Below are 27,566 nucleotides of genomic sequence, written 5' to 3' on the forward strand. Positions count from 1 at the left end.
AATCATTTCTGCATACTCAAGTTCAAATATTGTTTGAACTTTAAATGCTAAAAGTGATAATCTTTCTCACTTCACTGTAAACTCAATAATTAAGACTACTCTTTTTATTATTTCAGATTGATACATAATTAAAACATTTTAAACCCCAACTTCACTTAACACCATAATTATCTCGCTCATCTCTTAGTTACCTTACTATCTAGCACTGTAACTCTGGCATTATCCACAGCAGGACCAAAATTACCTTTAAAAGCAGACTATTACAACAATGCATAATTACAATTAAATCCATTATCTCTGCAAGACCTTGCAAAATGTGAAAATGCCAGGAATCAGTACTCATTTTTTCCAAAACCAGATAGCAATTCCATACTTAAGGCCATGATGTTATACAAGTATTAATGAAGTATCACAACAGAATGAGTATCACATAAAAGTTAATTTTTAAAATACTTTCTACAATAAAATTTATTAAAGATAGCCCATTTAAAAAATATCTAGTATTAGCTCCAATGGCTATTTCAGAGAAGTAGATATAAACTAATAGTCTATATTAACTTTCAATAAAACAGGACATAAATTAAAAGATTCCTTGATCCCATCATATCCAATGCATTACTATACCAAAAATAATAGCAATTATTTATCAAGACCAAGACACTATTCTATACTTATCATGTATCATCTTTTTTAGTGTTCACAAAAATTATGGAGAAGGTATTATTATCTTCATTGTATAGGTGAGAAAATGGAAAGGCAGAGATATTAAGCAACTACTCACCCTCAATATCATACATAAAACTATTTATATCCTCAATATCATTACATAAAATAAAATCTCATTTTTAAAAACAATTTACACAGTTTATTGTCTAAACTGGAACATAGTAAAAAACTGGAAATAAGGGGATAATGGCTACTTAATCACCAAATAGATATACTGGGAAGATGCAGGCTCTAAATAAAGCTCCAAGAGAACTTCAGGTTTCCATTTGATTCTGTTTATTCTAATATCATACCCAAAGATGTCATCCAAATTCCTAATTCCCTTTTCATGTCATATAATAAAATAAAGCTTAGGAGTCAGAGCATTGACAATGGAGAATAATGTCTGATGTTGGTCTGCAAGTGAAAAGAGAAAGAATATTAAAAAGCAAAGAAATCCAAGGACTCAAAAAGAATATACTAGGCCGGGCACAGTGGCATATGAGTGTAATCCCAGAGCTCAGAAGGTGGAAGCAGGAGAATCGAGAGCTCAAAGCCAGTATTAGCAATTTAGCAAGGCGCTAAGCAACTCAGTTTGAGATCCTGTCTCTAATAAAATACAAAATAGGGCTAGGGATGTGGCTCAGTGGTTAAGCGCCCCTGAGTTCAATCCCTGGTACCCCCCCCCCAAAAAAAAGAGTACCCTGGCTAGAGGCCATTTAGGGTAGGAACAAATGTCATTACAAACTTCAAAATACACTGACGGTATACCCAAATTTACTTACTGATTAACCAAAAAATCACCACACTTAAAAATTTCAGCTGAAAACTAGACATGTCATATTTTAGGAAGGCATAAAAATAGTTAAAAATGAGGCATTTTAGCTCCTGTAGAATAAGTATAGACACCTAAACACTAATCATACCACACACCATCCAAGAAGTAAAAAAAAAAAAAAAAAAAATCAACAAATAGAGCAAATAACACTATTGTATTCCATATCTAAAGCATAAATGGGAAATCATTTAATTTACATCTAACAGGGAAAAAGAAATATCAAATCTAGATCAGGCTATAGATCTTATGATGTAGCAGAAAAAATCAGGTGGCAACTGGAAGAATGAGATAAGGAAGTGGAGAACTAGGGATCCAGGAACAGAGATAATATCTCTCCCAGAAAAAGTAAGTCACATCTCAAGTGGGGAATACTGAAAACACATCTCAAACCTAGTATTTCAGAGGCCCAGCTACTGGGGAACCCCCAAAAAGAAGGTGGCATATGTTGAACCAGATATAGCAAACTCAGAAAGAGAAACATCTCAGGAAGAAGGGGGGACTCCTGGAAGAAAGAATACATCCAATTACACAGATCTTGACTTTTAAATACCATCCCCCACTTAGAGAAACCAGAAATCTTTGGCAAAATGATTGATTCCATATTTGGGGAAAGAATAAAGTATAATATAGACCTTGAGCACATGTCAACAGGACAGACACAGCAGTGTGAAAAGACTCACTGAACAAATTTGGAACAATTTAGCCATCAAAATGACTAATGATAGTAATAGATTATGACACATTAACAAACTGAAGAAATGGCATGGGACTGGGAAGTAAAGCTTTTTCTTTATAAAAGAATGTCAGATAAAGTAGAAGAAATTATAGAACACAAAAATCACTATATGTTAACTACCAGTCTCAGGTCATCATCCTACAAACTGCTTACAAAAGAAACGGTATCTTTACTGTAACATCTGACAGACACCACCAGACCTAAGTGGTTACACTTATTACATCACTGATCTGTGAAGTAAAGGACCATATAAAGAGTGAATCAGAGAAAAAATATAGAAAGTAAAAGATCATTTCAATAAAAAGATAGATTTTGAAAGAAAAAACAGGAAGAAATCCTAAAAAGGAAGAATCAGTAAACTAAATTTAAAATTCAGTTGAAAGCATCAACAACAGACTAGATCACCTGAAGACTGAGTTTCAGGCAATAAAAACAAAGTATATAATCTTGAAAACAAAGTTGACCATGGACAAAAGATGTTAAGAGACCATGAACAGAACTTCCAAAAAATATGGGATAACTTAAAAAGCACAAATTTAAGATTTATGAGAGCCAGGCGCAGTGATGCACACCTGTAATCCCAGCAGCTCAGGAGGCTGAGGTAGGAGGATCATGAGTTCAAACCAGCCCCAGCAACTTAGTGAGGTCCTAAGCAATTCAGTGAGACCATATCTCTAAATAAAATATTGAAAAGAGCTGGGGATGTGGCTCAGTGGCTAAATGTCTCTGGGTTTAATCCCTGGTACCAAACAAACAAAAGAAGATTTATTGGAATCGATGAAGGCTCAGAGATACAAACAAAAGGACTGCATAATCTATTCAATGAAATAGTATCAGAAAATTTCCCAAACCTAAAGAACAAAATTGAAAATAAAATACAGGAGGCTTACACGACCCCAAATATATAAAATGACAACAGATCCACACCAAGACTAATTATTATAAAAATGCATAACATTCAGAATAAGGATAGAATTTAAAGACTGCCATAGAAAAACAACCCGTAACATATAGAGGGAAACCAATCCAGATGTCAGCTGATCTCTCAACCCAGACCCCCAAAGCTATTAAGTCTTGGAATAATATATACAAGCTCAGAAAGAAAATGGATGCCAGCCAAGTATACTATACTCAGCAATATTAAGCTTCAGAATTGACAATGAAATAAAAACCTTCCATGATAAACAAAAGTTAAAAGAATTCAGAACTAGAAAATCTGCACTACAAAACAGCCTCAATAAGATACTTCATAAAGAAGAAACAAAAAATAAAAGTGAAAACTAGCAAAGAGAAGAACTACACTAGAAGAATAATCAATCAAAGGAAAAACTAATTCAAATGAAAAACTAGAAATAAATCAAAATGACAAGGAATAAAAATTGTATCTGGGGGGGGGGGGGACTGGGATTGTGGCTCAGCAGTAGAGCACTCGCCTAGCACATGCAAGCCACATGATCCTCAGCACCACATAAAAATAAATAAATAAGGAGCTGGGGTTATAGCTCAGTGGTACAGCACTTAACTAGCACATCTGAGGCCCTGGGTTCAATCCTCAGCACCATATAAAGATAAATAAATAAAATAAAGATATTGTATCTATCTATAGCTACAAAAAATTTTTTAAAATAAATAAATAAAGGTATTGTGTCCAACTACAACAAAAAAAAAATTTTTTAATTGTATCTCAATAACATTGAATGTAAATGACCTAAACTTATGAATCAAAAGACATAGAATGGCAGATTGGATTAAAAATGAGACCCAACAACAGGCTGTCTCCAAGAGACTCATATGCAAAGACATCCACAAACTGAAGGTAAAAGGATGGGAAAAAACATATCATTCACATAGATCTCATAAACAAGCAGGGATTTCCATCCTCATATCACATAAAGTGGACACCAAGCCAAAGTCAATCAGAAGAGACAAAGAAGGACATTTCATACTGCTTGAGGGAATTATACATCAAATAGACATAACAATCGTAAATATTATGCCCCCAACACTAGAGTATCTATGTACATCAAACAAACCCTTCTCAATTTCATGAAGCAAACAGATCACAACACAATAATACTGAGTGACTTTACCACACCTCTCTCACCACTGGATAGATCCGACAAACAAAAACTAAATAAAGAAGCTAGAGAACTAAAAAATACAATTAATAATTTAGACTTCACAAACATATAGAATATTTCATCCATCAATGACTGAATACACTTTTTTCTCAACAGCACATGGATCCTTCTCTAAAACAGACCATATCTTAGGCCACAAAGAAACTCTTATCAAATACAAAAAATAATAATACTTTGCATCCTAACAGATCATAATGAAATGAAATTAGAAATCAATGATAAAATAAAAAATAGAACCTACTCTAACTGGAGACTAAATAAAATACTATTTTATGACAAATAGATAGCAGAAGAAATCAGGGATGAAATTAAAAAAGACTTAGAGGTAAACGAGAATAGCGATACAACATATCAAAATCTTTATGACACTATGAAGGCAATTCTAAGAGGAAATTTCATTGCATTGAGCTCATTCATTAAAAGAATAGAAAGTCAACAAATAATCTTATAGTACTTCTCAAAGCCCTAGAAAAAGAAGAAATCAACACGAAAAGCAGAAGACAGGAAATAATTAAAAGAGATGAAATTGAAATAAAAGAAACAATCCAAAAAAAAATCGACAAAACAGAAAGTTGGTTTCTTTGAAAAAAAAAATCAATAAAATTAATAAGCCTTAGCCAACCTAACAAACAGAAAGAGAAGACTCAAATTACTAAAATTCATGAAAAAAAAAAAACAAGGTGAAAGCAAATGAAAGAGAATACCAAAAGAAAAGAAGCCAAGACAGACTTCCATGAATCAGTGGTGCTTTATTAAGCAACGGAGGGCCTCATTTTCAAGGGGAAAATGGTTACAATAAGGGTCTGAGTTTTATAGGGTTTAGCAGGGTCAGGTGATGAAGGAATTTTGATGGTAGGCTCATTCGGGGAAGGGCAGGAGCACAGGCAGGCAAACAGCTATAAGGAAAGTTTCATGGGGCCTACTATACTAGGGACAGCTGGTTGAGCTATAGGTGGGAACCAGGTGTAAGTCCCTTCTGTGCTCTTCCCTATTTTCCCTTCCTTTCTCCCCTCTAGCTGAGGCCTAGGCTTCTATTTTATAACACTGCAATGAGAAAAGCTGCAATTTACCACAGATATCTCTCCATACACATGGCACGAGGGTAGGCAGGGGAACGGTTATAGATAAGGGGAGTTCCCTGGGGCCTATTTTCCATATCCTTCAAAAGGAAGTATCACAAGGGACACTACTGAAATACAGATGATAATCCAACTATTTTGAAAATTTATACTCTAATAAAATAGAAAATCTTGAAGACATGGACAAATTCTAGACACATATGACCTACCAAAATTGAATCAAGAGGACAAAGAAAATTTAAACAGATCAATTTTAAGCAATGAAATTGAAGATGCCATCAAAAGCTTACCAAGAAAGAAAAATCCAGGACCAGACAGACTCTCAACTGAGTTCTACTAGACCTTCAAAGAAGAGCTAACACCAATCTTCCTCCAATTATTCCATAAAATATAAATGGAAAGAAACCTGCCAAACTCATTCTATAAAGCTATTATCACTCTAATACCAAAACCAGACCAGGATGCATCAAGGAAAGAAAATTTCAGACCAATATCCCTGATGAACATAGATGCAAAAATTCTTAATAAAATACTGGTAAATCACATACAAGAACATATTTAAACATAATCAAGTGGGGTTCACTTCAGGGAGGCAAGGTTGGTTCAACATATGGAAATCAATAAACATAATTCATCACATCAATAGATTTTAAAGATAATAATCACATTATTATCTAATAGATGCAAAAAAAAGCATTTGACAAAATACACATCTATTCAGTTAAAACACTAGAAAACTAGGGAAAGTAGGAATATACCTCAAAATTGTAAAAGATGCATATGATAAACTCAAGGCCAACATCATTCTAAATGGAGAAAAATTGAATACATTCCCTCTAAAAACTGGAACAAGACAGGGATGCCCTCTTTCACCACTTCTATTCAATCCTAGAAACTCTAGCCAGAGCAATTAGAAGAAAGAAATAAAAGGGATATGAATAGGAAAAGAAGAACTCTAAACCATCCCTTTTTGCTGATGACATGGTTCTAGATTTAGAAGACCCAAAAACTCTACCAGAAAACTTCTAGAACTCATACATAAATTCAGCAAAGTCTATGGATATAAGATTGACACTCATAAATAAGTTGCATATCAGTGATAAATCAACTGAAAACTATCCCATTCACAATAGCCTCAAAAAAAAAATAAAATATTTGGGAATCGATCTAACAAAAGAGGCAAAAAGACCTCTACAATGAAAACTACAGAACACTAAAGAAAGAAATTGAAGAAGACATTAGAAGATGACAAGATCTTCCATGTTCTTGGATAGACAGAATTAATATTGTCAAAATGGCCATACTAACAAAAGTACTATACAGATTTAATGCAATTCCTATTAAGTTTCCGATGACATCCTTCATAGAAGTAAAAAAAGCAGTCATGAAATTCCTTTGGAAAAATAAGAGACCCAAAATAGCTAAAGCAATCCTTAGCAAGAAAAGTAAAGCAGGAGGCATCACAATACCAGAAATTAAACTATACTAACAGAGACATAGTAGAGCATGGTATTAGCACCAAAACAAACGTGCAGACTACTGGTACAGAATAGAAGACACAGACACAAACCCACATAAATACAGTTATCTCATACTAGAAAAAGGCACCATAAACATTCATTGGAGAAAAGATAGCCTCTTCAACAAATGGTGCTGGAAAAACTGGAAATCCATATGTAACAAAATGAAATTAAACCACTATTTCTTACCTTGCACAAAATTCAACTTAAGAGTTGATCAAGTCTAGTGGACTTAGGCACTAGAACAGAAACTCTGCACCTACTAGAAGAAAAGGTAGGCCCAAATCTCCACCATGTTGGTTTAGGTACCAAATTCCTCAACAAGACTCCTAAAGCACAAAAATTAAAATCAAGAGTCAATAAATGGGATGGATTCAAACTTCTTCACAGCAAAGGAAACAATAAAGAACATAACAAGAGACTACAGAATGGGAGAAAATCTTTCACCTGTACCTCAGATAGAGCATTAATCCCCAGGATATATAAAGAATTTTTAAAACTTAGTAGCAAAATAATAATAATCATCATCATCATCCAATCAATAAATAGGCAAGGAACTGGATACTTCACAGAAGAAGAAATAGGAATGGTCAACAAATATGTGAAAAAATATTCAACATCAGTAGCAATTAGAGAAATGCAAATTAAAACCACACTGAGATTTCATCTTTTTCCAGTGAGAATGGCAATTATCAAGAATACAAGTAGCAATAAATGTTGGCAAGGATGTGGGGGGAAAAGGTACACTCATACATTGCTGGTGAGACTGCAAAATGGTATAACAACTATGGAAAGTATAACTATGGAAAGCAGTATGGGGATTACTCATAAAACTTGGAATGGAACCACCATTTGACCCAACTTCTGGACATACACCCAAAGGACTTAAAATCAGCATACTATTGTCATGCAGCCACATCAGTGTTCATAGCAGCTCAATTCACAATAGTTAAGCTATGAAACCAACCTTCAACAGATGAATGAATAAAGAAAATCTGGTACATGTACACAATGGACTATCACTCAGCCATAAAAAAAAAAATGAAATTATAGCATCTGCCAGTAAACTAGAGACTATCATGCTAAATGAAATAAGTCAATCCCCCCAAAAAACAAACACTGAATGTTCTGTTATGTGGATGACGACTCACAATAGGCTGGGAGTGGACGTTCACCAGACTGGATAGGAAGAATTGGGGGAAGGGAAGAGGAATGGGAATGGGAAAGACAGTAGAATGAATCAGATATAACTTTCTTATGTTCATATATACAAATACACAACCAGTGTAACTCCACATCATGTACAACCACAAGAATGGTTACACTCCATGTATGTATATCAAAATATATTCTATTGTCATGTATAACTAAAAAGAACAAATTTTTAAAAAGGAGAAAAGCAAGAGAAATATTCTAGATTAAAGGGCATACTATTTAACTGGATCTTGAATTTTTTGAAATGCTAAAAAGAATATTATTGGAAATACTGGGAAGAACTAAATATGAAACATTACAATGTACTGCTTAGTAATAAATTCTTACAATATATAGTTATCTATAAATATCCTCATTCTTAAGTGATACAGGTTGATGTATTTAGCAATTAAGTGCCACCATGTATGCAATGTACTTTCAACTGTGTTCAGAAGAAATAAAATCATATATGCAGAGCTGTGGCTATAGTTCAGTGACAGAGTGCTTGCCAATCATGTGTGAGGCACTGGGTTCAATCCTCAGCACCGCGTACAAATAAAATAAATGCATGCTGTCCATACACAACTACAAAAAAAAATTTTAAGTATGTATACACTCATATATATTACAGAAGAAAAATCAATCTTGTTTGCTTAAATTCTGTTTCTCACATCTCTGGTACTTGCAGTCAAAAGCAATTGTGATTAATACACATTACTCTAACAACTGTTATAATGATCTAGATATCTAATAACATATTCAAGGCTCTCTGTTCTTATATCACTTTTGTATCAATACAAAATATTGATACCATATGGATACCTGACCTTTGTTTCCTGGTTTTGAATTGAATGTTTTATTCATTATAGTATTTGTACAAGTTCTTTTTCTATTATTAAGATGTAAACATGCTGCCAGAAGAAAAGATAAAAATATGAAAACATAAAAATTGAATTGTGATTTGGTTGTTGCCAAATATTTATTTTTAGCATTTATGAAGTCAAACAAAATGGAGATTTTTCTTATACTACTAACAGAAATGCCTAAGTATTCAGAATCACATCTCTGACCTGTTTTAACTACTGATCTCAAAATTCTCAAAGTAAAATCAAACCTAGATGGAGTAAAATCAGAAAACTACTGGATTCTGAAATAGAACACAATGGTAACTTTCATTTCTTTTTATATAATATTTACTGAAAAATAAATATAATATTTACCGAAAAAACCAACATCAATTCATTTTTCTTATAATATTTTCCTAGAAAAATTTCTAAAAACCATAAGCAAAAATATTTCATGATTTCAATTTCCCGAGACAGGGAAAGGAGAGCCCTGAATCCAAGAATTGTTTCCACAACAGACCAAGTTCACAAGCTGCTAACTTCTTCCCAAAGCTTTCCAGCAGCCCTACATGTACAATATGCCTTAATTTGACCAATATCTGATCTTCCTGGGGCAGCAGTAGAAAGCACCTATATCATCTTTTGTGAAGCAAGTGCAGACAAATCCAAGGCACACTCATTGATCGCCATGTTCATGTGCAAGCCCTGGTGCAGCCAACAAAGAACTGACTAGATGTGTAAAGAAATCCTGTAACTGTGTGTAACAGCTATTAGCTTGTGTAAGCCGGTATTTTTTCTTTTTTCTTTGTCTATATAAACTTTTCTGCTAATATTCTCAGCAAGCAGTTTGGGGACACAGTCTTCTTTGTGATGGAGCATAAGCACCAGCAAAGCCATGTTCATGTTTGCCTCTTCATGGTTTCTATCTCAAGCTAAGCAAAAGAACCCCAGGATGGGCCTGTATGTAACACTAAGAGCAGGGAGGTGTTAATACCAAGAGCTTACATCAAAATGAGCTTGGTACAAAAAAAGCTATACTTTGCATTTTTTATTTCTATCTTGAATTGAGCAAAAGAAGCCCATTCCAATAGCTAACATTACCATTTAGCATGGTTCCTATACACATAAGTACAGCCAAATAGACAAGATATGTTTCTTTTCAGTATGATCCATATGATATACTAAGGACTAAGATAATAAAAATTATATTATACAATACTTTATAATTAAGGGTATCTAGTTTAATCTATCCACAATAGACAAATTTAACAATAGGCAAATTCAAATTTTTATAGTAAACTAAAAATCATTTAAAATCAAATTTGAACCAGTATTATGGGAAAATTCATAAACTAAGGGAGAAATATGGGATCTATTTTAGGCATAATTTTCATAAGATGTTTTCTCAATACTTTCGCGTTTATTGTGTCTCCAGCGATAAAACTGCAAAATTAAGACTGAAATTGAATGCAGACCAATTATTGCAAAAAAAGTCTTTCTATATACCAATCAATGTTCTTATATATGGAGCTGCCCAGCGTCAGTCCCAGCATGCACTCCAGAGTTCAGTCATTACCACTGAGACTCTACCATAACATTTGATGAGAAGTTGGTCTTATTCCACAGCAGAGCAAGTTAGTTGATTATGTTTAACATTACTGTTCTTACAATGTACCAAAGCCCGATTTAAGATAACATCTTAAGATGTTAAGATAGGGAAAGTTTAAAGAAATGGACTCAATTTTGGCCTGAAGCTTTCCATAAAAAGATTCAAAGGTGTTAACAAGCTCTCTTGAAAGGTTACTAATATACTAGATGTGAAATATTCTTTGGACTTGTGAACGTACTTTCCCATAAGAATAATGGTGTAAATGGCAGACTATCAGGCTAATTCATAAACAATTATTTTATCCATAACAGTGACCAAATGTGGATAATTTTGATTTTAAAAACTAAAATCCAATGCTTTTTGAGATACACTATTTCAAGCTTGTTGAATTGTTAGCCAATATAATAGAACTGCCTGACTTGATATCATTAAATTTCTACTCACCCAACCTATTTACCTTACGATGCTACCTGCATAGTGAATGCCATACAAGTATAAGAACATCATCCTCATCATTAATACATTGTGATAGTAAGTGAAAACATAAGTAGAGCTTAGGAAGATAAAATTGGATTTAAATCCCCACTTGGAGCTTAGGAAAATGTATGCTTCTGAAAAGTTACATTACTTTTCTTATTCAATTCAATTCAGCAGAGACCTCTTAAAGATTTGTGTCAATCATTTTATTTAGCATGTCTAGAAGTAGTTTTCAACTCTAGCTTTGCAACAGAATCACCTTCAGAATTTTAAAAAATACAGACATAAGACACTATCTACAAAATCACACTTCCAGAGAAAGAAATTCATACGAAAGTATAGAGACATGTGAGCAGATAGTACATTCCAGGTGAGTAGGAAACAGGAAGGGAAGATTTGGAGTCACTGATGTTATACAAAGCAATTCCTTATACATCTGTTAGAATGGCCAAAACATAAACACCTGGAACAATAGAAACTCTCATTCTTTGCTGGTAAGAATGCAAACAACACAGCCAGTTTACAAAGACAGTTCAGCAATTCCTTACAAAACTTAATACACTCCTGCAACATAATCTAGCAATTGTGCTCTTTAGTATCTACCCAAATAAATTAAAAACATGACATACAAAAACTTCTACATGGATGTTTATATCAGGTTTATCCCTAATTGCAAAATTCAGAAGCAACCAAGATGTCCTTTGGTAGGCGAAGGAATAAACTGTAATACATTCAAACAATAAAATATAATTCATTATTCAAAAGAAATGAGTCATCAAGCTTTGAAAAAGACATGGAGGAAACAAATACATATAATTAAGTGAAATCTGAAAAAGCTACATACTATACAATTCTAACAATATGACATTCAAGAAAAAGCAAAACTGTAGTAGAGGCAGTAGAAAGTTCAGTGGATGCCAGGAGTTCAGGGGAAGGAGGAATAAATAGGCAGAAACACAGAGGATTTTTAGGGCACTGCAACTCTTCTGCACATTACTGCAATTATGAATACATGTCATTACACGTTAGTCAGAACCCATTGAATACACAATCTCAAGAGTAAATCCTAGTGCACACTATGCACTTTGGGAGATGCTGGTGTGTCAATGTAGATTGAACAACTGTAATATGTACCACATTGGTGTGAGATTGTTGATAGCAGGGAAAGGATGGGGGACCATATGAGAATTCTGTACTTTTTATTCAGTTTTGTTGTGAACCTAAAACTATTCAATAAAAAGTTATTTTCTAAGAACTGGGGCTGGGGCTCAGTGGTAGGGTGCACTGGACTGGTACACACGAGGCACTGGGTTCAATCCTCAGCAGAACCACATAAAAATGAAATAAAGATATCGTGTCCACCTACAACTAAAAAAATTTTTAAAAGTTCTTTTCTAAAACTAATATTTTAAAAAAGTAATGTTTGTTAAACAGAATCATTGACATACTGAGAGTCTAGTCAGTATTTACTCAATTATCCAATATGCCATACACTTTCAAATCTTAGAGCCTTAACTCATATATTCAGTCAGGCTGATGGGCCCTTCCATCCCTACCACCACTTCCTACACACCAAATTACAACTGTTCTAACACTTCAAAGTCCAACTCAGTATGTCACTGAGTTCAGGAAGCTTACCCTGATCCTTCATCTTAACCACAAGCATCTTCTATACTTCTCTGTACCGAATAATATAATTCTGTTTGATTCATGGTGTTGAAAAAAATTAATTAAAGGTGATCTTTTTAAAATTAGGGGGGATAATATCTAAAATCCAGATGGCTTACTACTCTGTAAAAACAATATCACACTATAACCAGATTGGGGCAAAAAGCAGGAACTACAATGAGATCCCTCTCTTTGTGGCCTCAACCCTGAGGCAAGGTGTTATCATTTATTATTGTTCCTATATTGCTTTTCTTACTCTTCCCACTTTACTCACTTAAAATGCATGCTTGGCTCCAGTCCCCATTTAAGGATTTACCCCACTTATCTATCTGCTTATGTATCATACCTCTAACCTAGAAATTTCTTGACAGCAATGATTTATTTCACCTTCTTTTTGTTTCTACACTCCTTCTTATATACTTATCAACTATTTTCTGAATTTAGCAAATTATTAATCAATACAACAGCAAAACTAATTAACACATAATTATTATAAATGTTGCTACTTAAACTTTAGTAATTGGTAGCACTGCTTCTTTACAATGTTCAAATTCACTTCAAAATTCAAAGATATTCTTTTTACATTCTGTATCACACTGGGACTCTTTTTGAAGGCAAGAAAAAGTAAGAAGCTGAGATACAAAAATAAAGAGATCATGTATAATGTGCCAGGGTCTGCAGCCTGTTGCCATATTTATAAAACACAAGCCAAAAATCCATCCATCTTTTAACCAGTCCCACAGTACTCTGTATTGGTGACACAACTCCTTAAGCAAGGTAAAAACTTGTTAGTCCAGACATATGATTACTAAAAGCACATACTACATTGAGTTTCTAACCTTGATATTTAAAAGAAACAAGCAAAGCCAAAAAACACTCCTAGGTCCCACCTTCAAATGTTTAATAGGCTAACACACTATGTTGAAAAGTAACAAGGTGTTATGTAACATTTAAATAATTACTTGCCCAGGAAAAATATATAGTACTGAACTCAATAACCTTACTACAATTACACACACACACACACCCCGTTGGAACCAACTTCCACAAGACAACCTTTTTTTCCCAGAGGAGCTGTAAGTAACCAGTGGTCCATTAAGACACTGTAAGTTAACCAGGGTAATAGTCAACATTCCTTACTCGCTGGTATTGGCTGCCACATATCAATACAAGAGAGAACTCCTACAAGGCAGGGACCCATGCCCCACTTAGCTTTGTTTGCCCCAGCAGTACTAAGGTCTGCAAAATGCTCTACACAAACTGGGCAATACACAAGAAGTGTTGGATGCAGGCGGGGAGGGGGCCGATATGTGCTCAGGAAGGCATTTATAGAATTCCATAATGTAATTTGAAGCTTTTCTCTTTATTGTAACAAAGAGAATAAACATATATCTTAGTGGCAATATGTATCACCTTTAAATAACCAATGTATTGTTCAAATTTCGTAATAAAGATAATAAAACCACCTGATTCACAGGGTCTTGAAAGGATTAAATCGAATGGTATATATAAAGTCTCCTAGTCGGGCATGGTGGCACAATCCTGTAATCCCAGTGACTCAGGAGGATCATAAGTTTAAAGTCAGCTTCCGCAACTTAGTGAGTCCCTAAGCAATTTAGTGAGACCCTGTTTCAATATTAAAAAAACAGAAAAGGGCTGGGGATGTGGCTCAGTGGTTACACACCGCTGGGTTCAATCTCCAGTATCAATTTAAAAAATTAAAAATAAAGTTTCTGTAGGTCAATGGCTGGAACACTACACATACTACTTAAGAATTAGCTATTGAGATTACTTTAAAAAAAAAGTTATTATAATAAAAGAAAGACCCACAAAGCTAGAGCTGAAAAGAGATTAACTCAGGTGAGATAATTTCACTGTTGACAAACCTTTTTAGGGCCAGATTCTACTGTAAGTATTTTAGGCTTTGCAAGCCAAGATACAATATCCTCAACCCTTGGAGTAACTATTCGCCAATTTCACATTTTTAAACTGAAAAAGTATTCTTAATTCATGGGTCGATACAACAACTCACAGTCCTAGTTTGCCAACTCCCTGGATAAAATGATAATGAGGGTTAATACACTCCGTGCTTTTGTGAGTTGACTGAAAAACATGTTGCCTCAAACTTCCAAAATCCAGTCAGGCAGGACTTGTGAGGAATGGAGCCAGGACTTAAGGCCTCAAGAGCCAGCAAAAACCTCACAAGGCTCTCCAGGTCCGCCAAGCCCCCGCCCACACTTACTCCCAGCAGCGGCCCGCGACCGATCACCGTCTCCCCGGGCGCCAGGGCCACCCGGGGGCCGCCGTCCAGCGGCTGCAGCTCGAAGCCCCCAGACATGGCGGGCTTAGTTAGGTCCCTTCGCAAGAACACGGGCCCCTGCAGCCGTTTCCGCCTTCCACAGACACGCGCGGGGCATGCCCAGGCCCCTGGAAAACAGAGGGGGAGGGGGAGGGGGAGCAAAGACTCAGCTCGGGAGAGCTCACTCCTTGAGGGGCAGGGGCCCCAGCGCCACTTCCGGAGTCCCGCCCTCCACCCGAACGAGTGACGCAATCAGGGATTCCCCCTTCAGGTCTTTCGAAATATTATTTAAAAACCCCGGCTTCCCTAAACCCCCATCCATTCTCACCGCCCACCGGGATTGGAGGACGCCGGGCCTTGTAGTCCTTGGCGCCTCCATTGCCTTCATTCAAGAGCTGAGACGACATAGAAAAACTACCAATCCCAGGAGGCAATGCGCGCGCCTCTGCGCCTGTGCGAATTTGAGTCGGCAGGGCGGGGCTAGAGTGGGCGGGATGTGAAGAACGATGGGGAAGGATTCGAATCCCGGAGGATTTAAATTGCTGGAGGAGAATCCACCGCGGCCCAGTAGGTAGGAGGGTCTTCCCTTCGCGGACCTATAGGCCTGCACGCTCTGGGGCATGACCCATGCGCAAACCCAGCCTTCCTTCAGTGGCTTGGAACCGAGGTGACAGTTTTGACAGTTGTTCATTTGTCAGTGCCAGGTGTTCTTGGGTTTCAGGCAGCTGCTGCTCACCCAGAGCACACAGGAGGGTAACTGGGATGAGACCCGAGGTCCCGACCGTGGTTTCCAGAAGGATGGAGGCTCTCCGAGAGCTAGTCTGAGCCCGACGTCCTACCAAACTGAAAAGCTTGATTCATGAAAGACAGAAAAGAAGTAGTTTTCCAGGCAACTAGTCAAAACTGAACTTGAAGAAAGATTCATAGAGAGATTTTAGGAACCTGGTCAAGGCACTTCCGACTGTCAATTTCAAAAACCTTCCTCCTCCTCCAGTGGAATTCTTCTGATGGGAGGAAGCGTTTTATTCCCCAGTGAGAACATTTAAATGCAGTGTAACATCCTCCTAATATGAGATTCTTTTCAAAAACATGGTGGTTTGGCTTTGGTTTGTATGGATGGTAGGAGGGGAGAATTGCGAAAATTCATTGCTCATGACTCATCGTCTTGTTTTGTCAGTTTTCTCACTTCCCCAAAACCTCAAGACGAAGTCCTTGCCTGAACAGTTCTAGGGGTTACAATTCTAACCACTATAAGTAATTTGTATCATAAACAGCCTAAAGTATGGGAGCCACTAGGACAATTGCTATTAGCTGAGCTAAAAGAAGCATTCAGTTGTATCTTGAACCCCTTCTACTATACCCTGAAGCCCATTTTAAAATGAAGTTCAAAACGTTCTAAACTGATTTTAAGTAAATACAAGCTGTCTTTATATGTGAAGGTAGCTCAAGAATAGCAATTTCAGAACCTTTAAATCTGTAGTCACATAATCCAGCTGGCTGAATTATAAACATTGTTTATAGTTATTGCTCACTTGCTTGATGCCTTAGATACTATTATACTTAGCTCATAATTAACTATACCAGTAGGATATCTTTAAGAGGTCATCTCTAAAACACTAGTTTGAATTAAATATTTGAGACTTTGTGTCATTATGACCAGGATCTCATTCTCTGGTCCATTTCCATTAGTATTTGTGTCATATTGAGCCCCTACCCACTAGGTGCAAGTAGAAAAACAATTCTTATATGAATTACTAAAAAGAATCTTTCTTATGATTAAGTCACAAATTATAGATGAAGAACTTAATGGCAAGACATCAGTTCTTACAAACAAGTATTATTACTTGGGTTTGATAGAATTGACTCATACTCATTTTTAAAAGTACTTTTAGTAAATACTTGAATGTGTTCTCTCAGTAATTATAAACTCAATAAATATGGTCTGACATGGAGAATCATTTCCCCTTTTGGACAGTGTTCTTTGAGAACAAAACAACAAACAAAAAAACAAACAAAACAAAACATTTAGAAACAACCCCATTATTAAAAATATTCCATAAAGAAGGTAACCAAAATGTTGAGTGCCTCCCATGTGTGATTCAGATTTGAGGCTATTTTATAAATTATCCCTGTCAATCTTTGTGAACCACATGAAAAGCAGCATTGGCCCTATTTTACAGATTGAGAAGCTTAAGTAAAGAAGAGTTAAAATTCTTTAATCATACCCCAAAAGGTATCTCATTCTGAGTAGGATTTGTAGTCTTATCTGAAGAGACTGAATATGTTTAAACTTTGTCTTTTAGGTTACAAATGAAGATAATTTATTAAAACATCACGCTATGCAGAAAAATTCCAAGAGAAACAATAATTTGAGAGTTTCTGACATAGAATTGAACTCTGTGGATCCTGAGAAGGCAATAAACGAGAGTCAAAATAACTTTGTTGAACTGCTGCCTCTGGAAGTCACTTTTAAAATTTTCAGTCAGCTGGACATTCAGAGTTTGTGCAGAGCTTCTGTGACATGTAGGAGCTGGAATTACACAATAAGAAACAGTGACTCTTTATGGAAGCCCCACTGCTTGACTGTAAGAGCTGTGTGCCAAAGAGAAATAGATGACGACCTAGAAAGTGGTTATTCCTGGAGGGTAAGTTTACCCTTTCCTGTTCACGGTGCTTTTGACAGTATTATGGTGGTGGGTTTGGAAATGGTAGGATTACATATGCAGAATAATGCACAGAGTGTGAGGACTTTGGGAAATGAGTTAAAGTTGAGTTATTATTATTTTCCTGCTAAATACACTGACTCCACACTATCTCCCATTCACCCTTTCATATTTTCAAATCCTAAATTCAGGAACTTTCCTGTTAGCCATTTCAGTCTCCTTATCCAAAATGTCCAGTAAACTCAGTCTCTGTGTACACACATATACATAAACACATGAATGTATTAACGTGTATATCAATGTAAGAACCTAATATTCTCAGCCCTGTGAGTCAGCTTCTCTAGTTTGAACAAATTCACTAACCAACCACTTCCTACATTCTTTTTGAACGACGATGGTTTACCCCTTTCAGGTAATACTTCTGAGGAATTACCAGAAGAGTAAAGTAAAACATGAATGGCTAAGTGGCAGATACAGCAACATACGTTCTCCCATTAGCCTCCCAGAAAAAATTATGTGCCCGATGGATGCAGATACATGGGGAGAAATTCTAGAAGCAGAACTGGAAAGATAAGTAGAAAAAAACTACAGTCAGATCTTGTGACTTTGACATTTCAAAATGTCTGTACTTATAAAAGTTCTGTTGATATTTTTATATACCTTTTTAATATTTAACATTTAAAAGTAAAACTGTATTTTTGTTTTACACTTTAGTAAAAAATATTTTTTGCTTTTATTGTAATGTGAAAAAATCATGAACTATTTTATGTAAGAAATAATATACTGATAGAATGATTTCAAATGTATTGTTTAATGTATTTGTGTTGGTATTTAGTAGGACTTTAAATGATAAGAGTTTGATTGGTATTTGTGTTTTCTGTTTAATGATAATTCAAAAATTTGGGAAGCAACTTGGAAAAACTAACTTAAACAATAGACATAAATAAACTCGTTGGAGGACTACATGAAAATAATAGCAATATATTTAAATGAGTAATAAACTCACATTTCAATAACTTTAAATTTTCCATTCCAGTGGAATCAAATTGAATTATCAAATTGTTAAATGTTAAACCTGTGGTTTAGTTTAAAATCAATCTGATTTTAGGGCTAAAGCTCATCAGATTAAGATTTCCATTACTTTCCTACAAACCTGAGATTATTCTCAGTGGCTGAAAATGTGTGGAAAGTTTCCAAAGCACAAATACCATCAGAACTGCTATATAATATATAGTCTAGTAAAACTTCTGATGGCCTTAGAGCACCATCTAGTGTATTATTCATTGGTATAAAGACAAAGGACTTTCAGCTCCTTTTTGTTTTCTCCATATTTAAAAGAAAATATAAATTATCCTAAAGAATCCTTGACACTTGACTTTGTTAAAGTTTACAACTTTCAAAGAACCTTTATTTCAACTTTTATTTCTCTTTTTCGCAAGAGCAGATGATATAATATTCCATCATAGTGTTCATTATGAATCGGGTCACCACCATGTTAAAAAGTATTTACAAAACATTTTAGTTGGTGTGGGGTTTTCTTCTTTAAGTGTTCTCTATGGCACAAAAATAAGAATCCAGAAAACTAGAATTTAACCAGTAGGCAACTATAAGAAAGAAGCCTATACACTCTATACAAATTGCCATTGTTGGATCAAGCAGAAAATAAGTGATCATCTTCTACTTATCTTTTTAGAGTTGGAAAAGGCCTTGAAAATCAGGCAGTTCAGTTTCCAGGGATGTACAATAATTTCCTCCTTCAAACCCTGTCAGTCAGCAAACCCAAGTTCAAATACTTCTTATAGGATCCCCACTATGTGACAGAACAGTCCTATTGTATGCTAGGATAACTCTGATCAATATCAGTTTGTCCTCATTGAACTGAAGACCACTTCTCTGTAACATTTGCATATTAGTTCAATCATTCTTTGATTGCCACTGCTAACCTGTCTCTTCCTATGTCTTCTCCACAACTTATGCTATTCATAGAGCATAATTCCTGGACCCAGCAGTCTTCTCTTCTGCCCATGTAATTGGAAAGGAAGAGACCCTACTAATTTTATTTAATAAGAGATAATAAGAAAGCACTTTGACATTATTGGAAAAATTAAAGCTTTAAAGCATTTTATGAATAGCATCTGTGTACAATAGCATATGGACACATATAGTAGTATCATCTTTTGTAATGGATGTGAACTCTTGTCTTTGCCCAACCCTTTCACCATCTATTGCCTTCCTCTATTAATAGAGATCACCCTAATTAGGGAAATTGTCCTTCTCACTTCTTCCCCATGCTGTTATTTACAGTGTCCTGTCTCCCCTACCTCTGTGTGAGTCTAGGGATAGAAACATAACCCAAACCACCCTCTTCCGTGAGTCAGAGGAGAAAATCCATTTCCTCTTTACTGTTGAAATGGTCCCCTGCCACACAAAAACAGATTATCATAAGAGAATATGAAGACAACAGGAAAGAGAAACAGCTACAGGAGAGGTGTGTTTGCATTTGGGACCCTGGTTTCAGTCATTCCCTGTCTGCTTACCTAAACTAACACAAATTGAGTTTCAGCCTTTGCACTAAAAGCTTCTACCTGATGTAATTTCCTTTGTCTATTTGTCTAGGGGGTGATATTTGTGGTTTACGTTAAGTCTATGTTTTTAAGATATCAAACCTTGATTTGTCCATAGTGCTTCTAATTTTATGTCCTGAAAACACTTCTTTGACTCTTACTTCCTCATCAGTCATTCATTGCTCAATCTGCTGTAAACTGACCTTCACTCCACATGATTAAAACTGTTGTTATCCAAGTTACAAATGACTTAATTGATGAATCCATTGAATGCATTTTGGTTGTTCAAGTATTTGACACCCATAAACATTCAGTTCTTATAACTTCTAGGTTTGGGGCTAGAACCTCTTGGATTTTTCTTTGCTTATTTTAACCAGTCTTTTCAGTCTTCTTTCAAAGACTTTCTTTCTTTCTGCTACTTACTACATGTTGATGTTTCTTAAGGAACATCCTAGATAATCCCACCCACTTCTCCAGCATCAACTGTGGCCATTGTTGGTGCTGATGATGTTCACACCCAGGACACAGATCAGATCTGCCCGGTAGGCTCCAGACACCTGAATCAGAACTCATTCTCTCACAGAAATAATTGTTTTTCAACCCAGACCTCAGTGAATGATGGGCTTTGTTCAGTAGTTACCATATTTTACTCTTCTCCAACATTCACCATGTTCAAGCAGAAGTCAAGGTTTAGTGATATTATCATCCTAATACCTAGGCATTTCAATCCTTCTCCATATTTATCTCTGCTTCATTACTTAATTCTGATCCTTATCTGAAGTTGGGATTACGTTAATAACCTCTTAACTGGTGTACCTGCCTCCAGTTCTTTCCTCACCAGTATAATCTTTCTAAGTCCCCAAATTATAATATGACCTAACTTAAACACTTCAATGCATTCAGGTAAAGGTCAAAATTCCCTGGCAAAGTTTGTACAGTTTCTAATGATGTGGTCTGACCTGTATCTAGCCTCTTATCACATCACTATTCCATCCTATAACTTTTCAGTTCAATGACATCAAGCTATGCAGTTCTCTGAACATGTAAATTCCCTCGATTTTCTGCCTTTTGCACAGGCTGTTTGATATATCTATAAACTTCTTCCTTTCATCCTCCATGAATTCTTTTCTTGGCAAAATCTTTTGTAGAACTCATCACCTTAGCCTGGAAACTGTCCTACCTACTACCATTCTGGATTAAGTGACCCTTTTAAGGTTTCTGTACTTCTTTGTTTATACCACACTCAAAGCTGTCATACTATACTAAATTTTATATTTTCTTTTTCTGTCTCTTTAGACTGTGAATTTCTTAATGGCGGGGACCATTTTTAATTTATTCTTTTGTATTCCACATGGTAGTACACCATAGATTTGTTAAATTATTTCTATAGTTTATTTATTTTAATTCTATTCAAAATAATAATAAAATTCTTTATTGTAAGTAATTTAAAATCTACATTGTTATAGTAACAAATTTACTATATTGTTAATGGACAAGATTGCATTGAATTGCAAGTACAATGCTCAAGACATAGGAGATGTTTGATATTAATGCTACCAAAGGAATAAGTGTTCTACTCTTCTATAAAGATGTAAGAGAAAAGTAGAAGTGTTTTGTTATTTTTTTAGTAAACACTTGAAAATAAACTGAGCCTCAAAAGTACCACTTATTATTTTATGTTACTGGGTCACCTCAATCGATTTTATGTATTACTTTGTAAGTTAAATGAATAAACTTTAGTTTGGTTTTTATACTACTATTGCATTAAAACAATTCGTATAATAAGTTATAAGCTATGATCACAGTTTATACCAAAAGGAAAACTTTGGAACTTGTTGATTAGTTGTATGTTATGGACTTAAACCCTGCATTTATCAGAGCAAGCCATTAGCATCTGAGAATGTGAGTGGGTGGAGCAGAATGCAAGGAAGGCGCACTCGTACTCATAGATAAAGTCATGTGTTAAGTTTACCCAGTGTGTAAAAGAAGTAAGATTATTGGAAAGAGTGTTAAGGAATTTCGAGTGTTTTTTATTTTTACAGTTAAAGATTCAGTATTTTATTTTTTTAATATTATTTTAGTCATACATGCACACAATATCTTTATTTTGTTGTTTTTATGTGGTGCTGATTGAACCCAGTGCCTCACATGTGTGAGGCAAGTGCTCTGCCTCTGAGCCACAACCCCAGCCCAGTATTTTATCTTTTTAATTCTAATTTGTTATGACAGCAGAATGCATTACAATTCATATTACACATATGGAGCACAATTTTTCATATCTCTGTACACAAAGTATATTCACACCATTTGTGTCTTCATACATGTACTTAGGGTAATGATGTCCATATCATTCCACCGTATTTTCTACCCCCATGCACATTCCCTTTTCCTCTCACCCCTTTACCCTATCTAGAATTCGTCTAATCCTCCCATGCTCCCTCTCCTAACCTCACTATGAATCAGCCTCCTTATATCAGAGAAACCATTTGGCATTTGGTTTTTTGGGATTGGCTAACTTCACTCAGCAATATATTCTCTAACTTCATCCATTTACCTGCAAATGCCATGATTTTATTCTCTTTTATTGCTGAATAATATTCCATTGTGTATACCACATTTTCTTTATCCATTCATCTACTGAAGGGTATCTAGTCTGGTTCCACAATTTAGCCATTGTGAATTGTGCAGCTGTAAACATCCATGTGGCTATGTCCCTGTAGTATGCTGTTTTTAAGTCCTTTGGGTATAAGCCGAGGAGTGGGATAGCTGGATCAAATGATGGTTCTATTCCCAGTTTTCCAAGGAATCTCCATACTGCTTTCCATATTGGCTGCACCAATTTGCAGTCCACCAGCAATCTATGAGTGTACCTTTTCCCTCACATCCTCACCAACACTTATTGTTGCTTGCATTCTTGGTAATTGCCATTCAGACTGAAGCAAGATGAAATCTTAGTTTTGATTTGCATTTCTCTAATTGCTAGAGATGTTGAACATTTTTTCATATATTACTTGATTGATTATATATCATCTTCTGAGAAGTGTCTGTTCAGTTCCTTGGCCCATTTATTGATTGGATTATTTGGTGTTTTTTGATGTTCAGCTTTTTGAGTTCTTTATATACCCTAGAGGTTAGTGCTCTATTTGATGTGCAAGTGGTAAAAATTTGCTCCCAAGATGTAGGCTCTCTATTCACCTCATTGATTGTTTCTTTTGCTGAGAAGAAGCTTTTTAGTTTGAATTCATCCCATTTATTGATCTTAATTTTATTTCTTGCACTATAGGAGTCTTATTAAGGAAGTAGGGGCCTAATCTGACATGATGGAGATTTGGCCCTACTTTTTCTTCTATTAGATGCAGGGTCTCCGGTTTAATTCCTAGGTCCTTGATCCATTTTGAGTTTCGTGCATGGTGAGAAATAGGGGTTTAATTTCATTTTGTTGCATATGGATTTCCAGTTTTCCTAGCACTATTTGTTGAAGAGGCTATCTTTTCTCCAATGTATGTTTTTGGCGCCTTTGTCTAATATAAGATAACTGTAATTATGGGGGTTAGTCTCTGTGTTCTCTATTCTGTTCCATTGGTCTACCAGTCTATTTAGTGCCAATACCATCCTGTTTTTGTTAACTATTGCTCTATAGTATAGTTTAAGGTCTGGTATAGTGATGCCACCAGCTTCACTGTTCTTGCTAAGGATTGCTTTAGCTATTCTAGATCTCTTATTTTTCCAGATGAATTTCATGATTGCTTTTTCTATTTTTATGAGGAATGCCATTGGGATTTTGATTGGAATTGCTTTAAATCTGTATAGTACTTTTGGTAGTATGGTCATTTTGACAGTATTAATTCTGCCTATCCAAGAGCAAGGTAGATCTTTCCATCTTCTAAGGTCTTCTTTGATTTCTTTCTTTAGTGTTCTGTAGTTTTCATTATACAGGTCTTTCCGCCTCTTTCATTAGGTTAGAAAATTTTCTTAAATTTCTTCTAATTTATGACCCAATCTTAGACCAGGACATAATTATCAATAAAATCTTTATAAACTTTAGACCTTAGGATACTTGCATATTTGAAAACCTAACTTGAATTATATAACATTCCTAATCATTTTAATTTCATCTTTGCTTTGATTTTATATCATCTTTTCTCCAAGATGTCATATGCTCTAATATTAACAAAAATGAGTAGTAACATCAGAAAATTTTGAGAAAAATACATAAGATGGGAAATGATGTATTTTTATCTGGATTTGAGTTGGAAAGCCAGAAATGTCAAATGGATAAAATTAAATCAACAACGGGCAAAGTTAATTAATTATAATAACCAAAATTTATTGGGTGCCTCCTCTCTGCAAAGCACTATGCTTATGTGGGGGTCATCTTACTCTATTTTATGGTAAGAAACCTGAAAGAGAATGATCTTATAAATCTAGTTCATTCCCACTCCTCAGCACCTGTAAGAGTATATAATACACAGTAGGTTCCCAATAAATGTTTACTGAATGAATTTAAAAACTAAGAGTATCTAATAATTTAGATGGAAAAGCCAAGCTGGTAGGGCCTGCCTATAACCCCAGCAACTCTGGAGGAGGTGGAAGGCAGAGGATCACAAGTTTGAGGCCAGCCTCAGCAATTTAGCAAGGCCCTGTCTCAAAATAAAAAAATAAAAAGGTCTGGGAATGTAGCTCAATGGTAACACACCCCTGGGTTCAGTCTCCAGTACCAAGAAGAAAAAAAGGAAAAGAAAGAGAAAGAAAAACAAATGGAAAAGTCAAGAATGTTCCTACAAGTTTTTGTTCTGAAAAATTTTAAACCCACAGAAAAGTAAAAATATATGACAAACAGTATCCATCATATTACACATATGGAGCACAGTTTTTCATATCTCTGTACACAAAGTATATTCACACCATTTGTGTCTTCATACATGTACTTTGGGTAATGATATCCATTGTTAGATATAACAGCTGCTAACATGTTTCTTTTTTTAAAAAAAGACAGAGAGAGAGAGAGAGAGAGAGAGAGAATTTTTTAATATTTATTTTATAGTTTTCGGTGGACACAACATCTTTATTTTATTTTTATGTAGTGCTGAGGATCGAACCCAGCGCCTCGCGCATGCCAGGCGAGTGTGCTACCGCTTGAGCCACATCCCCTGCCCTGCTAACATGTTTCTACATTTGTTTTATTTAATATTTATTTTTGTTAAAACATTTGAAAGTAAATTGTAGGCATGATAATATTTTACCCCTAAGTACTTCAGCATGTCATCTCTTGCATATAGTTTTCTGTATGTAATATCATTTACACATCTGAAAGTTTTAGTGTCAATATCATATGATTTAGAGTTCATTTTAAGTTCACCAGTGGCCCTCAAAATGTCTTACAAATTCAAACAAGATTTATATATGTATGTAGAGTTTTTTATTTTGTTTTGGTTGGGTTAGGTTGGATTTATTGTTTGTTTTCTTTTGTTTTTGTCTCATTAATCCCTTTTAACCAGAAGCATCTTCCTGCCTTTGGTTTTGTTTTTCGAAATGTTAACATTTTTTTTAAGAACTGAAGTTGATTATCTCATAGAATATTCTGTAACTGATTCATCTGATTCTTCATGATTTGATTCAGGTAAATATATATTTAGCAGTTAGACTACAAAGGCAATATAATATACTTCTTATTTCATCACCTAAGAAGTATGTAACATCTAATTGTACTATAGGAGATGGTAGTCTGACATTGGATTAAGGCAGTAACCAAATTTTTCCACTTCAGAGACTTTTGTCCATAGAATCACAGCTTCTTTTTTAATAATCCCTTTCTAGATACTCTCCTGTGGCTAACTGTGTGCTAAGTACTTTGTAGACATTACCTGACACATGACTGGTTTCCTCCAAGACATTTGCTAAGTTCTCAGTCTCTACAGGATTGAAAGCTAAAGAGCTAAACCCATGAGAAACAAAATAGAGATTTTACAGTCTCACAATACTGAAGACACAATGATTACAATTGAAAATCCAGTAGAGGAAAGGGATCTAGTGAACAACCTAGGTTTTCAGTTAGAACCCCTAGGGGACTCCATTCAAAGGGCTCTATCCTCAATTTGACTGGATTCCTGATTTGATTCGATTAAATAAAACCCACTGCCTAGCAGAGGACAGGGTGAATCCTCTCAAAGAAGATGATGTGGCCTAGAGTCTCTAGTTTTCCATATGCAATGTATACATTAAATTTATAAAAAATATCAGGCATGCTCAAAGATAGTACTAAATCATTAAAAATAAGATGAGCAAAAACCAGACCATAGAACCAAGTCTCAAGAATAGTGGAGTTTAAAATGCTGAATGTCTTCTCTGATATAAAGGGGTGACTCAAAATGGGGTAGGGAGGAAGAGCATGAGAAGAAGATTACCACTAAATAGGGAAGAGGGGTAGGAGGGAAAGGGAGGGAGAAGGGGAATTACACGGAAGATGGAAGGAGACCCTCATCGTTATACAGAATACATGTATGATGATGTGAGGAAAAAAAAAAAAAGAAGTGTGTCACATTAGATTGGGTAGAGCGAAGTGATGGGAGGGGAGGGGAGGGGAAGGGGGGGAAGGAAGGACAGCAGAATAAAATAGACATTATTATTGCTGTATGTATGTATGTGACTGTATGACCAATGTGATTCTGCAACCTGTACACTCAGAAAAATGAGAAATTATATACCATCTGATTCAAATGTATGATATGTCAAGATCATTGTACTGTCATGTGTAACTAATTAAAACAAATTAAAAAATTTTTTAAAGATTAGTAGAGTTTATAAATTGCCTATACACAATTTAAAAATAAGTATGACTAGTATGCCCATGCAAATGGAGGGAAAAATGAAGTAGATTAAAATGGAGACTTTTGCCAGAAAACTAGAGAATTAAAAAGAACTAAATGGAAATACTAGAACTGAAAACTACAATAGCAAAATAATATAAGTACGATAGGAGATTAGAACACTGTAAAAAGAGCATTTGTGAATTGAGAAATAGAACAATAGAAAAATGCTTAGGCCAAAGCACATACAGAAAAAAACAATTTTAAGAAAAAAGGATTTAGAGATTATGGAACAAATATAAAGGTTTGATACACTCATGTTAGAGTTCCAAAGGGCGTGGAGAGAGAAAGGTAGCTCTCAAATTTCCCTCAGTTTAGTGGGACACTGAGGGTATCTCAAAAAGTTCCCATGGTTCATGAGA

General features: G+C 35.2%; 2 protein-coding genes across 5 annotated transcripts in view; one reads left to right on the forward strand and one right to left on the reverse strand.

Moving 5' to 3' along the window:
* Positions 1–15,363, reverse strand: part of APLF (aprataxin and PNKP like factor) — a 98,129-nt gene extending 82,766 nt beyond the window's left edge. For both annotated transcript variants that reach the window (XM_081265233.1, XM_081265232.1), the window contains exon 1: positions 15,055–15,363. In XM_081265233.1, the coding sequence (XP_081121359.1) occupies positions 15,055–15,150 (96 nt within the window). In that variant the 5' untranslated portion in view covers positions 15,151–15,363. The remainder of the gene's footprint in view (positions 1–15,054) is intronic.
* Positions 15,364–15,614: 251 nt separating this feature from the next.
* FBXO48 (F-box protein 48) lies at positions 15,615–21,978 on the forward strand. 3 transcript variants are annotated; one of them, XM_081265322.1, is made up of 3 exons: positions 15,615–15,682; positions 17,415–17,756; positions 18,187–21,978. In XM_081265322.1, exons 2-3 carry the CDS (start codon positions 17,451–17,453, stop codon positions 18,346–18,348), a joined length of 468 nt encoding a protein of 155 aa, XP_081121448.1. In that variant the 5' UTR covers positions 15,615–15,682; positions 17,415–17,450; the 3' UTR covers positions 18,349–21,978. The 3 variants fall into 3 exon arrangements, with proteins under 3 accessions (XP_081121448.1, XP_081121449.1, XP_081121450.1); XM_081265323.1 differs by having other exon boundaries at positions 15,618–15,678; XM_081265324.1 differs by lacking the exon at positions 15,615–15,682 and adding an exon at positions 15,685–15,778.
* Positions 21,979–27,566: the final 5,588 nt, after the last annotated feature.

The sequence above is a fragment of the Spermophilus citellus genome (assembly GCF_964194105.1).
Source record: "Spermophilus citellus genome assembly, chromosome: 13".
Taxonomy (NCBI): domain Eukaryota; kingdom Metazoa; phylum Chordata; class Mammalia; order Rodentia; family Sciuridae; genus Spermophilus; species Spermophilus citellus.